Consider the following 15,212-nt stretch of genomic DNA (forward strand, 5'->3'; position numbering starts at 1 on the left):
TAAAATCAAGGAAGGCATCTCTAGGATGTGTTCCTTCTAGGAGCTCTAGCTAAGAATCTATTGCCTGACCATTTTTAGTTTCTAGGGACAGTCCATCACCTCTGTGGTTTATGGCCTTTCAATGGTTTGACCTCCACTTCTGTCATGCATCTTTTCCGATGCTTTCTCTACTTCCTTTCCTTTTAAAAGATAACTCAGGATGAAACTCAAGGCCTCCCACATGCCAGATAAGATCTTTACTACAGAGTAACACTCCAACTCGTATCTCTTTGATAATGAACATCCTTGTCTTGATACAAATCATGCCTTGGAAATTTTGCATCATCTCCCAATCTCAAGAATCCTTTATTCTCAAGCTTAGGGTCCCATATATCCCACGTTCCCTTTGAATTTTGTACCTTGAACTTCTGACCTTTCTGCCTCTAACTCCCTAATACAGGTATGTGCTACCACATTGAGTTCATGTTACTGCTGGGTATAACCAGGTCATTGCTACACAGGCAGTCTACCACCTGAGATGCAATCCTGGCCTCCTCAAGATTCTTTGTCACACTATAAAATTCCGTTTACCATGTCAGGTAGCCTATTCATAGGTTCAGGGGATCAAGGCATAGACACACAGAGGTTGATTATCCTGCTCACTACACTCAGATTCTCCAGTTGTTAAATGGAGATGGAAATAGAACCTCATGTTAAGAAGTTAGCACAGTGTTTTAATAATGGTTCAGTGATTAAGAGGACTGACTGCTCTTCTAAAGGTCCCAAGTTCAAATCCCAGCAACCACATAGTGGCTCACAACCATCTGTAATGAAATCTGATGCCCTCTTCTGGTGTGTCTGAAAACAGCTACAATGTACTTACAAAATGTTCATTGTTGGGGCTGGAGAGATGGCTCAGCGGTTAAGATCACTGACTGTTCTTCCAGAGGTCCTGAGTTCAATTTCCAGCAACCACATGGTAGCTCACAACCATTTGTACTGGAATCCAATGCCCTCTTCTGGAGTGTCTGAAGGCAGCTATAGTGTACTCATTTAAATAAAAATAAATAAATCTTTTGAAAGATAATGTTCACTGTGAATGCGAGTTTCAGAATAAGCATTAAATAAATATAAATACTCCTACCCTTACACACTTAAGGCTTTGAGTCCTGAAAAGAATCTCTTAAAATATATCTGCTTTATATGTATTTTTGTTTAGTTGTTCATTTGTTAGAGTATATATGCTAAGAATTTACAATGCTTTCCTAGTATGCATGAGGTCTTGAGTTCATTCCCCATGATCATAAAACAACAAAAACATAATCTGAAAAAAGAGGGTTTGTGAACAGTATTTGTGTAAAGTTGTACATTCACTTTTTACAGGAAAATTTGCCAAGCAGATGCTCAGGACTGATTAAGACTCTGGGACTAAGACTGAAAACTCAGTGTACTTGATTTGTGTGAGCCCAGAAAATATAACTGATATGCCTGCTCTGAACTGCATGCTTCAATTTTATGAAACAAATAACTGATAAATCAGATGAACTGTTTGACAGAACTCACTTGTTGAGTAGCTGTATAGATATTGCCCTCAAGCATCTACTAAGTTTGAGACTATTAATTTAATATAATATCTTCAAAGATAATTTCAGAATCATTCTACAGTGAAACAAAGAGCAAGTATAAATCTATAGGCAAAAAAAGAACTACTCGTGTTGTCATGGTGCAGTTTCTTTTAAAATTATGTCTTTGAAATTTCTCTCCTTCTACACTAGATTGAAAAATTTCTAAGAAGAACTTCCCTTTCATAATCCCCAGGAATGATTTTGTACTAGAAAGGCATTTGCAACCAGTACTTAGAATAGTTAAGTAGAAAGAATGCTTCTCAAATGAAGGAAAAAAATTGAACAGCATATTATAACAGATATAGAGAGGACAGCAATCACAGGCTATGACCGCCAAGTTTTAGTAATACAGCCTTTCCAAATGCTTTAAGAGTATCTAATCTGTATGGTTATATAAACATGCAAAGGCACAATTTCTATTTTCTCTAAAATTAAACTACATTCTAAATCCATACATTCTTTTTAAGAACTTGCCCAAACAACAAAAAATAGTCCTAGGTCAGTCTTAATTTGTTTCTTCTTTGAAAATCAAACAAAAGAACGATAAAACTGAGAAGACTCAGCACCTGGTTTGAGTTTCTTTTAGACATTTTTATCTTTTGAGATTCTAACATGTGACGTTATTAATTAAATGCACGTATCTGTAACAGGAACATGTTGCCCACTGCCACTGTCATGTGTCCAATCACTGCTAACAGCCCCAACACAGCTGTCTGCCACATTTCCTGGTTCTTCAAGAAAACAGACAGAAAACATATTCTCTACTATCTTCCCCTCCTAGAGAACAGATTTTCTTGCCTTGACTCATACCAACCTCAGAACTGTTCATGGTCTTTCAGTGAGGCATAAGCTTGATACTACATTTAACTATTAACGCCCTAAAAGTAAAGTTATTAAATATTCTTCTGTGTGATAAGGGAGGCAATTCGCTCATCCTATGAAATTGTTAAGTATTTCTTTTTCTTTTTTTTTTAAATAATATGGACATTTTACCTGCATGAATGTCTGCAAAGGATAGATGAGGGCATAGGATTCTCCAGAACTGGAATTACAAATGGTTGTGAGGCACCCTGTAAGTGCTAGAAACCAAACTGGTGTGTTCTAGAAGAGCAGCCAGTAGTCTTAACCATTAAGACATCTCTCCAGCCTCTCTAGTTATTTCTTTGGAAATGTTCAAAATATGTTACATAACTAAACTTTTGCTTAATTACTATTTTCTTAAAAAGCAGTTTCTATCCCTATAACATTTCTTTTTTAACCTTTCAGGCAAAAAAAGACAGTAATATTCAGGATCCTGAAAAGCTTTACCTACATCATAGGCTTGTTATACTGTTCAATTTGGTCTTCCTACTACTGGATCACAGTAGATATTATCCCTTCTTTCTGATGGACAAATTGAAGCCCAGCAGGTAAACAGTGGTGCTAAGGCCTATATACATCATATATAGCTTCTGATGGACACTTAACCTTTCATTTGTATATATACATATATATGTGTGTGTGTATATACATATATATGTATACACACACACAAAAACACAGATTTACTCTTTGAAATTGAGAAATGAAATCATTTGACTCTACAAAAATGGGATCAGCAGCAATTTCTGAAGTTATAAAAAACAGTTTAGCATCATGTAGCCCATGGAATGGAAGCTGATATACTCTAATATCATGACTGAAAATAATGTCATGGGAAAACTCCATTACCCAGAGCTACAGAGAAGAGTTTTCTATGCTTACTTCCCCATCCCTTCTCATCCCCACTCTTCAAGAGTACAGAACATATGAGTTACTCCAAGTGTTGCCAAGGAACTTGCCAAGAGCCCTGGGGAGCAGGCGGTCCTGAGCAATACCCCTTCCTTGTGGTTTGCTCATTTTATCACACGTATCACTTCTAATCTCCTCCTTGTCACTCAGCTAATCATTCGATTTCTACCAGATAATCAGTTTAATCCTCTCTTGAGATTTCACATTCTACTAGACCATCTTGTTCACTCTATCATAACCTCCAGAAGCAGGCCAAATCCAAAAATTCTTCCCAATTAAGCCATTTTGTCACTAACTGGAGGGCCCAAATGTTCACTCTAGTAAGCAAAGCAAACTTTCCTACAACTGTAGCTCTAGGCTTCAAAAATCAATTCAATCAATTGCATTTAAGATATCTGTTCCTAGGGGGCCTCTTAAAGGAATTCATTTGACAGAAATAAAATTCATGGGAAAAATCAGGGAAGCCTAACAGAAACACATGTAGTGACATGTGTGCAAACAAACACATCTTCCATGGAACACCTGACCCACTTCCAGCTTCAAGTTCTTTTGAACTATATATTTACAAATATACTTTACCTCTCTGCTATACTGAGAGTGCCTTTGCCCAGTAATTGTTACATATTTCCCATTGAAACTGCTGTCCTAGGTAGCATAATGAAGATATACCTATTCAATCGATACCTGTGTACTGCATTTATGTGTATGTGGAAGCATTTATATATAAGAGTAAGCTCAGCATTTTAAAGATGTATGTACAGAAAAGAATTACAAACTTTCCAAAAGGTGAAGTCAAGGCACCTTTGATAATAAAACTGCTAATGTCAGCCCCATACACTATTGCAAAAACATATACACAGACATTTTACATGCATCATAAATTGTCAAAAGTCTACAGCTATTATTTTCATAACATAAAATCATGTGTAGGTATGAATATATAACCTTATCAAAATAAGTGTAATTTTAAAAACCCTTATCAGAAAAATCATTCACTCAACTATTGGCCCTCGACACCACTCAGCAACAATGTAATCTTTCCTTTCCTTGTCCTCAGTGGGAGTTTAGTTTAATTGAGCTTTTTCTATAAGTAATTTGGGCTTTTCATTCTTGTATGTTTCCTCAATAATTGTATCTTAAGGCATCACAACAATAACATTGTGTGTGTGTGTGTTTGTGTGTGTGTGGTGACATTTAATGACTTGTGGATGACCAGTTTGTTATTAGATTAGCTAGGGTTATTTCAATGTTTCTCAAAACAAATTGGAAGATCGTGTTAGAAATTTTATGAATAATTTAGAATATGAATATATATATGAATGAATGAACGAACAAACGAATGAAGAAAATGTAAACAGGAAAGTTTCTGGAAAGTTACTAAAGGAGGGACTTGAAATTTTAGCTTATGTTGGAAAACAAGTCACTTTTCTGTCCCTTAAAACAGTTGTCTGTAGGCTTGAGTTTTCCCCTTGAAATTCCCTATCATTACAGATGTTTAAATGTTTCCACTTTTGAAGTGACAGCTCAGCAGGGATGCCTTTTTAAGTGCTGATGAAATCACCTCTAAACCCATCCAGGATATCACATTCTACTTGACCCTTGTCCAAAAAAAAAGCATAAATTCCTTTGTTAGATATTCTTTTAAGTGGTGCTTTAAAGCTATGCAGGCAAACAATTCCTAATTGCTAGTGTACTCTTAAAACAAATAATATGATCAACAATACTCTCTGATAAACTTGATGACATTGAGATTTTAAATGACTACCTCCTCCACTTCCTTAAATCACCCTAAGCCAGTACCACAGTAATCACATCAATGCCATTCACGAAAATCCAAGACTCCATTCTCCCCTTCTGTCCTTAAAAGCCCCACTCAGCAGTTTGTGCAGTAGCACGAGGCTATGCTGCAGCATCCCTGCACTTGAACTTGGGAATAGGCTTTCCAGGACTGCAGGCAGAGCCCTTACCGCATTCCTTCTGAACCTCATCTTGCCTCTCGGGGGATTTGCTTCTGCCATCTCGCCTATACACAACCACACTCTTCTCTTCCGATTGTCAACACAACATTGATGAAATACGAGCTGCTTCTTGGGTGGTATTTAAAACCAGCAGCCAAAAATCTCTATCAAACAAAGCTACGGCGGCTGCTTCCATTACCACCGCGGCAGAGCTGGAAAAAAAAAAAAAATCCACTATCCCTGATTAGTCAGCTGACAGATCCTTCCCTGCTGCTCATTGTAATTCAGAGTTAACACAGTCCCCTAACTACTTAGCCTGATTGAACCTTGTGGATTAGCTTGTGCTGGACTATTCAAGAAGATCAGGCACGTCCTATGAGTGGAGGGAGAGAGAAAAAACCTACTCTCCTCCTTAAGAACTGTCTAGATGGGACTGGCTTGCCTCTGCGTAGTTAGATTTTTTTAAGGTGGAATGCTAAGATTCTTTGTGAAGGTAGTTCTTACTTACTGATAGCTTGTCCTCTTCTCCTGCCCTGGCTGAGACTTAAACTTCAATTCTGTATTGTCTTACTACTTTCTATTCTGGATTTAAGCATTGAGAAAGGTTACAGTTTGTAAAGTTGAATCCTGATAATAATCTAGAAGAACACAAGGCAAACTTTTTAAGATGGAGAAGATTCCCACTCAAATTAACTTTCCCCCTAAATAGTTAAAAAAGAGAGCATTTTGAATGTTCTTACCACAAAGAAATATAATAAATGTTTAAATGTGATAGTCACATCATTACCCAATGTATATGTATGTGAAAGTGAAAGCACATTTTGTCCCATTGGTACATACAAAATTTTAATTTTTTTCTTGGTTTTGTTTTGTTTTGTTTTGTTTTTTTGAGAGTAGGTTTCTCTATATACCCCTGGCTGTCTTGGAACTCTCTGTATACAGGGCTGGCCACGAACTCAGAGATCTGCCTGCCTCTGCCTCCCATGGGCTAGAATTAAAGGTATACACCACCAGACCTGGCCACAATTATTTTTTAATATTTATTTTATTTTATGCATATATGTGAGCCTGAGTATAAATCTGTGTACCACATGCAGGAGCCCACAGAAGTCAGGAGAGAGGTCAAATCCACTGGAACTGGAGTTAGAGATGTTTGTGAGCTGCCATGTGAGTGCTGGGAACTGAACCCACTGGATTCTCTGAAAGAGCAACCAGTTCTCTTAACTGCTGAACCATCTCTTCAACCCCATACATACAGTTATTATGTGTCAGTCAGCAATAATTTCAAATGTCTTCTCTCATTAATTATGATGCCTAACCTACCTACATCCATTTATTTGGGAAACTGTGAGCTAAGGTCTTCAATTGAACTATGTAGTGATCTTACTGAAAGCAACAGACTACATGGGGTAGTAAGTAAGTGGTAGGACATATATGATTCTAGGTTCCATCTCTAGGAGCAGAAGAAAAATGGCAAGTGTTAACGTAATTGATCACAAACAGACCATGTTACACAATGGTTAATTTTACCAGTAGTTCTTAGATAATGTGAAATTTACCTCATGAGATCAGATTCAATATCACATTTTTTTAAAAAATAGATTTATATTTTTCTTCATACAATATGTTCTGATTACAGTTCAATTTCATCTTCATCTCATCGATAGTTATCTTTATTTCAAACATGTCAAGAAACCAGCCAGGGATGGTTGAGATATAATTAATGTGTATGATACCAGCACCCATGCCAGGTGGTTCATAACCACTTACTCCAGTCCCAGGGGATCCAACATTTTCTTTTGAACTTTTTGAACAACACTCACATATGCATATACCCATATATAAACAGAAATACATACATACATACATACATACATACATACACACATACATACATTATTTAAAATAAAATGAATCTTTTAAAAGAAATAAGATAAAAATATTAAAAATAAATATCTAATCGACTATTATTCAGGGTTTTTTTTGAGTCACAGAACTTATGGATAGTCTCTCTATATTAAGGGAACTTTTTGGAATGACATACAGTCTGTAGTATAACTAACCCAACAATGGTCAGCTGTGCATGGGTAGTCCAAGAGCCTAGTGGTTGCTCAGTCCCATGAGGCTAGTTGTTTCAGCTGGTATTCTATAGAAGTACGTTCTGGTGGTGTACACCTTTAAGTAAATGTGCTGGCAAGTAAGTGCAACCAGGTGAAGAAGATTCAATCTTCCTTCTTCCAATGTCCTTATGTACGTCTCCAGCAGAAGGTGTGGCCCAGATTAAAGATGTGCGCCACCACCCCTGGATCTGGGATTTGCTTTGTCCCAGGCTGACCTTGAATTCAGAGTTGCCTCAGTCTCCTGGGATTAAAGATGTGTATTACTTTGCCTGGGCCTAAGCTTTTCTTGACCACTTTGCCTCAAGATCTCCATGCCAAGGTCCAGGTGATAAACTTGTATCTTCCAGCCTCAAGATCTGGGTCACAGGTGAGCCCTCTAATTCTGGTCTGTAGTGCTTTCCACTTTTACAATCAATTTGATAGCCAGGAACAGCCATTTCACCAACTACATCTCCAGAAACGTTTTCTTTCATTTTGTATGACTGCAGTGGTTTGAAGGAGTATGTCCCCCATAAACGTGTGCATTTGGACCCTTGCTCTTCAGCTGGTGGCATTGTTTGGGGAGACGTAGTGACAATGGCCGTGCTGGAGGAAGTGTGTCACAGAAGGCAAGCTTTGAGAGTTTCAAGCCTCTCATTGTTTCCAAATGTTCTCTCTTCTTGCTTGCAGTTCAGGATGGGAGTTCTCAGTATCCATTTCCTGCCACCATGCTTGCCTCTATCTCTCAGAGTTCCCTGTCATAGTGGGCTCTTATCCTTCTGGAACCATAACCCCAAATAAACTTTCTTCGATAACTTGCTTTGGTCAAAGGGTTTTATCACAGCAACAGAAAATAATTACTTCAGTGAGTGTAAGTACATATCTGTTCACACACCTATGTGCATGCACAGAAGCCAGAAGAAGGCGTTGCGGTGGACTGCCCTATCTCTCTCTGCCTTGCTCAATTAAGACCGCTATCATAGACGAAGAGCTAGGCTACCAGCCAGCAAGATCCCCTGATTCTCCTGTTTCCACAGCGTTTTACATTGGTTCTGGGGATTTGAACTCAGGTACTCATGCTTGCATGACACGTGCTCTTATATCTCCTCAGCCTCGTATTTTGTATTTTAGAGACAGGGTCTCAATATAGCCCATTACATGCCACAAACTCCTATACCCCAAATCTTGTTTAATTTGGTACTTTGAGAATAAAAAGACCATGAGCTTATAGCTGTTTGCTGAAAATGGAATGTACTTCTGGGCAACAGCCGTAAGGCAACAAGAAGGAAGTCCTTGCCCTCCGCTGGCCTCAAGTTCATAAGAAAAGGGAGCTAGCTTTTATTGCATTGTACCATATTGACACAACTCAATAGTACAAGAAGGGCAGATATATTCACTCCAAAGAAATGTAGCTTTTTAAAAACCACTGAATTTAGTTATGTATCTATAATCCATGCAAACACTTATAAAAGGAGCAGGTAAGAAGGACACCAACTTAGAGTTCATGAAGTTTCAATTTTTGTTTTGTTTCAAGACAGGGTTTCTCTGTGTAGCCCTGGATATCCTGGACTTGATTTGTAGACCATGCTAGCCTTGAACTCACAGAGATTCACCTGCCTCAGCATCTTAATTGCTGGAATTAAAGGTGTGTGCCACTACGCCTGGCTGACATTTCAATTCTTACTCAGTTTTTTTTAAGTTACTTGCATTTTACATCCTTTTTATATCTATTAATATAAGCATACATGAGACAAATTTGATGCCTGATAACAGTTCTTAATCAAGAAATAGAGGTATAGCCGGGCAGTGGTGGACCACGCCTTTAATCCCAGCACTTGGGAGGCAGAGGCAGGCGGATTTCTGAGTTTGAGACCAACCTGGTCTACAGAGTGAGTTCCAGGACAGCCAGGGCTACACAGAGAAACCCTGTCTTGAAAAGAAAAAACAAAAACAAAAAACAACAACAAAAAAAAACCCAACAACAAAAAAAAAAGAAAGAAAGAAAGAAAAAAAGAAAGAAAGAAATAGAGGTATCAGTGCTACTTAATAAATATGAATGCTTTTGAGCAGGAAACCATACTCATAAGGCTTGGCTATAGCTATTGTTTGAGACAGGATGTCATATAGTCCAGACTGGCTTTAAATTCACTATGTAGCCAACTATGACCGTGATCTGTCTGTTCTCCTGCCTCTGTCTCCTGAGTACAGAGATTATAAGCGTGCACCATCATTCATGACTTATGGAGTGCTGGGAATGGAACTCGGGCTTTGTAGGCAAGCACTCTACCACCAGAGCTACAGTCAGTGCTGTCATTTTCCTTAGCAAATTGTTTGACATCTGTGGTATCTTCTTTTCACTATGTGATGGTTAGTGATAAGTGTCAACTTGACAAAAATCTAAAATCTCTGAGTGATGGGCCTCTGGATGTGTCTGTGGCAGATTATTTTAATTGTGTTCATTGAGGTGGGAAGAGCCACTGTGGGGAAGCATCATTCCCAAGGTAAGGAATCCTGGATTATGTGACAATGGAGAAAGTGAGCTATGCGCTACCGTGTACACATTCACGTCTTTGTTCTTCTGGCTGAGGATATATGATCAGTGGCTTCAAGTTCCTGCCACTGTGACTTGTCTGCTATGACAGACTATATAGCCTAGAATCATGAGCTTTCCCCATTCTGCTGCTTTCCCTAGAAAGTTTGATCACCGCACCAGAAAAAACAATTAAGATGCATTGTTTATAATTAAGTAGCTATTATAAACAAATAATAGAAAACCACTACTAAAGGGTTCCCAAATAAGGAAAAATTCATGATGAATATGAAATGGATGGCCTTATTCACTTTGTTATTATATCTGGCTCCAAGTGTTAGTATATTTTTTATGTTTATCAACAAATAATATAGCAGAAAAGAGTACTGACTCAGAACTTCAGTAACCTCAGTATTTTGGTCAAGCGTTTGCTCTAGTGGGAATGGCCTAAGTCAGCTATCTCCACTTTCTAAAAGGTCCCATAAAATGTATGCCTTTCTTTTAAAGCTATACAAAACAGTGCACAATCTTTGCTTACTTAGAAACTGAATCATCAGTTACTCATTTGTTCCCACTAGGATTTAGATTGGCAGGAGGTCTTTACTTAAGATCACAAAATATTCTTCCTACTTTCCCTTCACATTATATCAATATCAATACCTATTGTCTCCATCAATATAAAAGTAATCCATACTTTCTAAAGGTTAAGTATAAGCATATATATATATATATATATATATATATATATATATATATACACATATGTATGTATATATAGTAGCTACTACAAAGTGCATGGTACTTACTGAGATTTTCTGGAGGGAAATTTTGAGGGAAGCCCATGTATCCAGTCTTCGATCTAGAATAATAGTAAATCGGGAGTCAGATCCACTTTGCCTATAAGAGAAGAAAAATAATTTTTATTAGTAACAAGGCTTATCTGTTCTGTGTCTTTGTTTATGATTATGTATTTTACAGATGATCTTTAACTGAAGACAAGTTTAGATATGGAAGTGCTATCTTAGGCAGGAGTACTGTTGTACTTTCATCCCAGCATTCATTAAGGCTGAGGCAGGCTAATCTCTGTGAGTTTGAGGTCAACCTGGTCTACAGAGTTCCAGAACAACCAGAGCTATATAGTGAGACTCTTCTCATAATAAACCAAAAGAAAAAACCTGCTATGTTTAAAAATGATTTTCAAACTAGATTTCAGAATGAAGTTAATAGATATAAAAAAGTTCAGGAGTGCTAGGCATAGCTGCACATGCCTTTGATCCCAGCACTTGGTAGAGGCAGCCAGATCTCTGAATTTGAGGCCAGCCTCATCTACAGAGTGGGTTCTGGGACAGCCAGGGCTACACAGAAAAACTCTATAACAATATGTGTATGTATGTATATATATATATATATATATATATATTCTCCTATTTATTATTTAAACTTTGTTTTTCAGTACTAGCTTCAATTTTTTTATTAGGAAAATGAGGTGGCTGGACCGATGACTCAGTGAGAAAGAGGGCTTACTCCTCTTGCTGAGGTCCTGAGTTTGGTTTGGTTCCCAGCACCTTCATCAAGTTGCTTACAACTACCTGTAATTCCAGTTCAAGGAATCCATTGCCCTTTCATGGCTCCCACATGTACACATACAAATACAGCATTAATTCACACCAAAACACACATATACAAATAAACAAAAGAAAGGTCTGTAAAATGAAATAACTATGATAAACCTGGGTTAGAATAACGGATTTGGATTCTTCACATCATGGTGACGAGGAAACTCCAATAGCTAGTGTCTTTCTTAATATCAAGCTTAGCTTCACAGAAAAATCTGTCAATGATTTTTTCCTTCACTTGAAAAATATGTAGTTTAATATATTGTTTGCATTGCAGGCTGCTCTTTGCGTTTAAGAGAAGGCAATTTAAAGGATAATATAACTTTGATTTGTTCTAAAAATACTTTAAGCTTCCATAGGTACAATATAAATTTACTCTTCTAGAACTTGATTTTTGTTCATAAGACTCTTCTATTTGAGGTTTAATAAATGGAAACTGCTTTCTTTAAAATTTATCTTGGCTAGGCATGGGGGCACAGACCTTTAATCCCAGTACTCTGGAAGAAGAACTCTATATGAAGCCAGTCTGGTCTGCATAGGAAAGTCTAAGCCAGCCAGCTAGGGCCACAAAGTGTGACCCTGTCTTAAATTAATAAACAGATAGATATGGAGCCTAGCAAACACAGAAGTGGATGCTCACAGTCAGCTAATGGATGGATCACAGGGTCCCCAATGGAGGAACTAGAGAAAGTACCCAAGGAGCTAAAGGGATCTGCAACCCTATAGGTGGAACAACATTATGAACTAACCAGTACCCCGGAGCTCTTCACTCTAGCTGCATATGTATCAAAAGATGGCCTAGTCGGCTATCACTGAAAAGAGAGGCCCATTGGACTTGCAAACTTTATATGCCCCAGTACAGGGGAACACCAGGGCCAAAAAGGGGAGTGGGTGGGTAGGGGAGTGGGGGGTGGGTATGGGGGACTTTTGGGATAGCATTGGAAATGTAAATGAGGAAAATACCTAATAAAAAATTTAAAAAAAAAACAGATAGATAAGATTCAACATAAATATGATATCTAAATTTTTTGTGTGTGTGTGTGTAAGAGGGCATTACGTGTCCTCCCCTGTCATTTTCTACCTATTCTTTTGAGATGAGGTCTTTTCCTTAAACTTGGAGCTCAAATTTTCTTGGCTAATCTAGAAACCAAAAAGCCAAAGATTGCCAGGCAGTGGTGGCACACACCTTTAGTCCTAGCACTCGGGAGGCAGAGGCAAGCAGATTTCTGAGTTCAAGGCCAGCCTGGTCTACAGAGTGAGTTCCAGGACAGCCAGGGCTACACAGAGAAACCCTGTTTCGTAAAACAAACAAAAAAAGCAAAAGACTCTCCTGGCTCCCACTCCTCATTGCTGTGATTACTGGTGTATGCGAAATCCCTTGCTTACTGTAGAGATGCTGGGATCTTATAAATGGTCCGACTGGTTGTACTTGCATCCTTACTGTTGAGAAATCCTTTTCTAATGGAGGCTTCTAAGTGTTTCATAGTATTGCCAACTGATTTTATTATCAAATTATCCTGCTTTAGCTCCAAAGATTGGTGCTGATAAAATCTTTACATGTAGACCTTGGACAAAAGGACAAATGGCTTTCTTCACTCTTGAATAGTAAAGGTATCCTTTTATACATGTCTGCAACATTTTGTGAGGGCCAGCTCTTCTAAAGTGCTATGTCTGTTTACATAGATCCTCAGTATATTTGTATATTTTTCTTTAGTATGTTTTACAGTATATTTCTAAATATATTCATAATACAAGCAGCTATCAGCCTCCTCTTTTCTTATATTTATTTACTTTAGGTGAAGTTATTATTCACAATAGCAAGCTCCATGTTTAATCTCCAAATGGAAATTTGATATAAAACAAAATTTTAGAATGTAGTGGAATACTACATACCTTGCAATAGATGTCAAGTAATTGAGCACTTTTGCAATTACTTCCTCTGGTATGCATCTGAAGTTACAGTTTTCTGGAAATGTAATGATCCAAGCATTGTCCTTTCCCCGGCCACCTAAAAATCAACCAAATCAACCAAATTATCAATTTGTGTGACAAAACATAATGAGTGTTTTCATATTTAAAGAGGATGACTAGAAGGCTATTTGGGGTAACAGAGTTTTATGAGAATCACAATTTCCATATAAACCAAAAGAACAAGTAAAATTTAGCACAAGGAAAGAAAGAAAGAAAGAAAGAAAGAAAGAAAGAAAGAAAGAAAGAAAGAAAGAAAGAGAAAAGAAGGAAGGAAGGAAGGAAAGAGAAAGAAAGAAAGTCAAAGAGGAATAGATGAATAAGAACATAGGAATTTTCATGTGATACACATAATAAATACGGCTGAAGAAACAGATGAGAGAGACCTTATCTTAAAAAAAAAAACATAAAAGGGAGGGGAGAAAGAAAAAATTCAGGGGCTGGAGAGATTCAAATGTCAGCACCCACATGGTGTCTCACAATCATCTATCCCTCCTGTTACAGGGGATTTGACATCCTCTTCTTCCCTCCATAGACACCAAGTATGCACATGGTGAACATACATACACACACACAAAACATTCATATAGAAAAGGAGGTCCAAAATAATTTTTATTAGATATTTTCTTCATTTACATTTCAACTGCTATCCCCTTTTCTAGTTTCCTCTCTGGAAACCCCCTATACCCCCACCCTCCGTTCCCCAACCCACCCACTCCCGCTTCCTGGCCCTGGCATCCCCCTAGACTGGAGCATATAATCTTCACAAGACCAAGGGCCTCTCCTCCAAAGAATTTTTGAGCAAAGTACATTTGAGAGACTGGGGAGATGGTTTCACCGTCGACAGTGCTCTGGCAGAGGGACTGACAAAGTTCAGTTCCCAGCACTGGTGTCACGTAGCTCACAAGCACCTGGAACTCAAGTTCCAGGGGTTCCTAGGCACCTACAAACATAATGTGCACAAACAAACATAATTTCTTATTTAGTTTTTTGTTTGGTTGGTTTTTTGTTTTGGGGGGTTTTTGTTGTTGTTGTTGTTGTTGTTGTTTTGTTTTGTTTTGTTTTTTCGAGACAGGGTTTCTCTGTATAGCCCTGGCTGTCCTGGAACTCACCCTGTAGACCAGGCTGGCCTCGAACTCAGAAATCTTCCTGCCTCTGCCTCCCAAGTGCTCGGATTAAAGTCATGCGCCACCACGCCCGGCTCAAACATAATTTCTTAAAAGTAAAATAAGTACTTTTCAAGATCATTAGATAATGTTCAGGTTGTCAACCTATCAAGGAGGCATAACCCTGAATGCTTACGTACCTAATACTAGAGCTACAAAACATGAAATAAAAGTGATGGCAGAGAGAACTTGGCCCACTCAGTCCTCAACAGAACAGTCTCTCTCTGTCTCTGTCTCTGTCTCTGTCTCTGTCTCTCTCTTTCTCTGCCTCTGTATTTCTCTATCTCTGTCTTTCTCTGTCTCTCTGTGTCTGTCTTTCTCTGTCTCTCTGTCTCTGTCTCTCTGCTGCTTACTTTTTTTTCGCCAACTCAACACAAACAAGAGACACCTGGGAAGAGGGACCCTCAATTTAGAAACTGCCTCCATAGGTCTGTGGGCATGCCTGTGGGCTTTTTATTTTCTTTGATTAATGATTGATGTAGGAGGTTCCAGCACAATGTG

At 38.2% G+C, this 15,212-nt stretch overlaps 1 protein-coding gene across 15 annotated transcripts in view; it reads right to left on the reverse strand.

Annotated features, from left to right (window-relative positions):
• The window catches only part of Mcf2 (mcf.2 transforming sequence), a 123,229-nt gene that overhangs the window by 86,177 nt on the left and 21,840 nt on the right, over positions 1-15,212 (reverse strand). For 8 of the 15 annotated variants that reach the window (XM_030251192.1, XM_030251191.1, XM_006527743.3 and 5 more), the window contains exons 3-4: positions 13,471-13,585; positions 10,768-10,858 (exon numbers count right to left, since the gene is read on the reverse strand). In XM_030251192.1, coding sequence (XP_030107052.1) covers positions 10,768-10,858; positions 13,471-13,585 — 206 coding nt within the window. Of the gene's footprint in view, positions 1-5,341; positions 5,748-10,767; positions 10,859-13,470; positions 13,586-15,212 lie in introns of those variants that run through there. The other 7 variants (NM_001359001.1, NM_001358999.1, NM_001358998.1 and 4 more) reach the window with 2 other exon arrangements.

Source organism: Mus musculus, chromosome X (assembly GCF_000001635.26).
Source record: "Mus musculus strain C57BL/6J chromosome X, GRCm38.p6 C57BL/6J".
Classification (NCBI taxonomy): domain Eukaryota; kingdom Metazoa; phylum Chordata; class Mammalia; order Rodentia; family Muridae; genus Mus; species Mus musculus.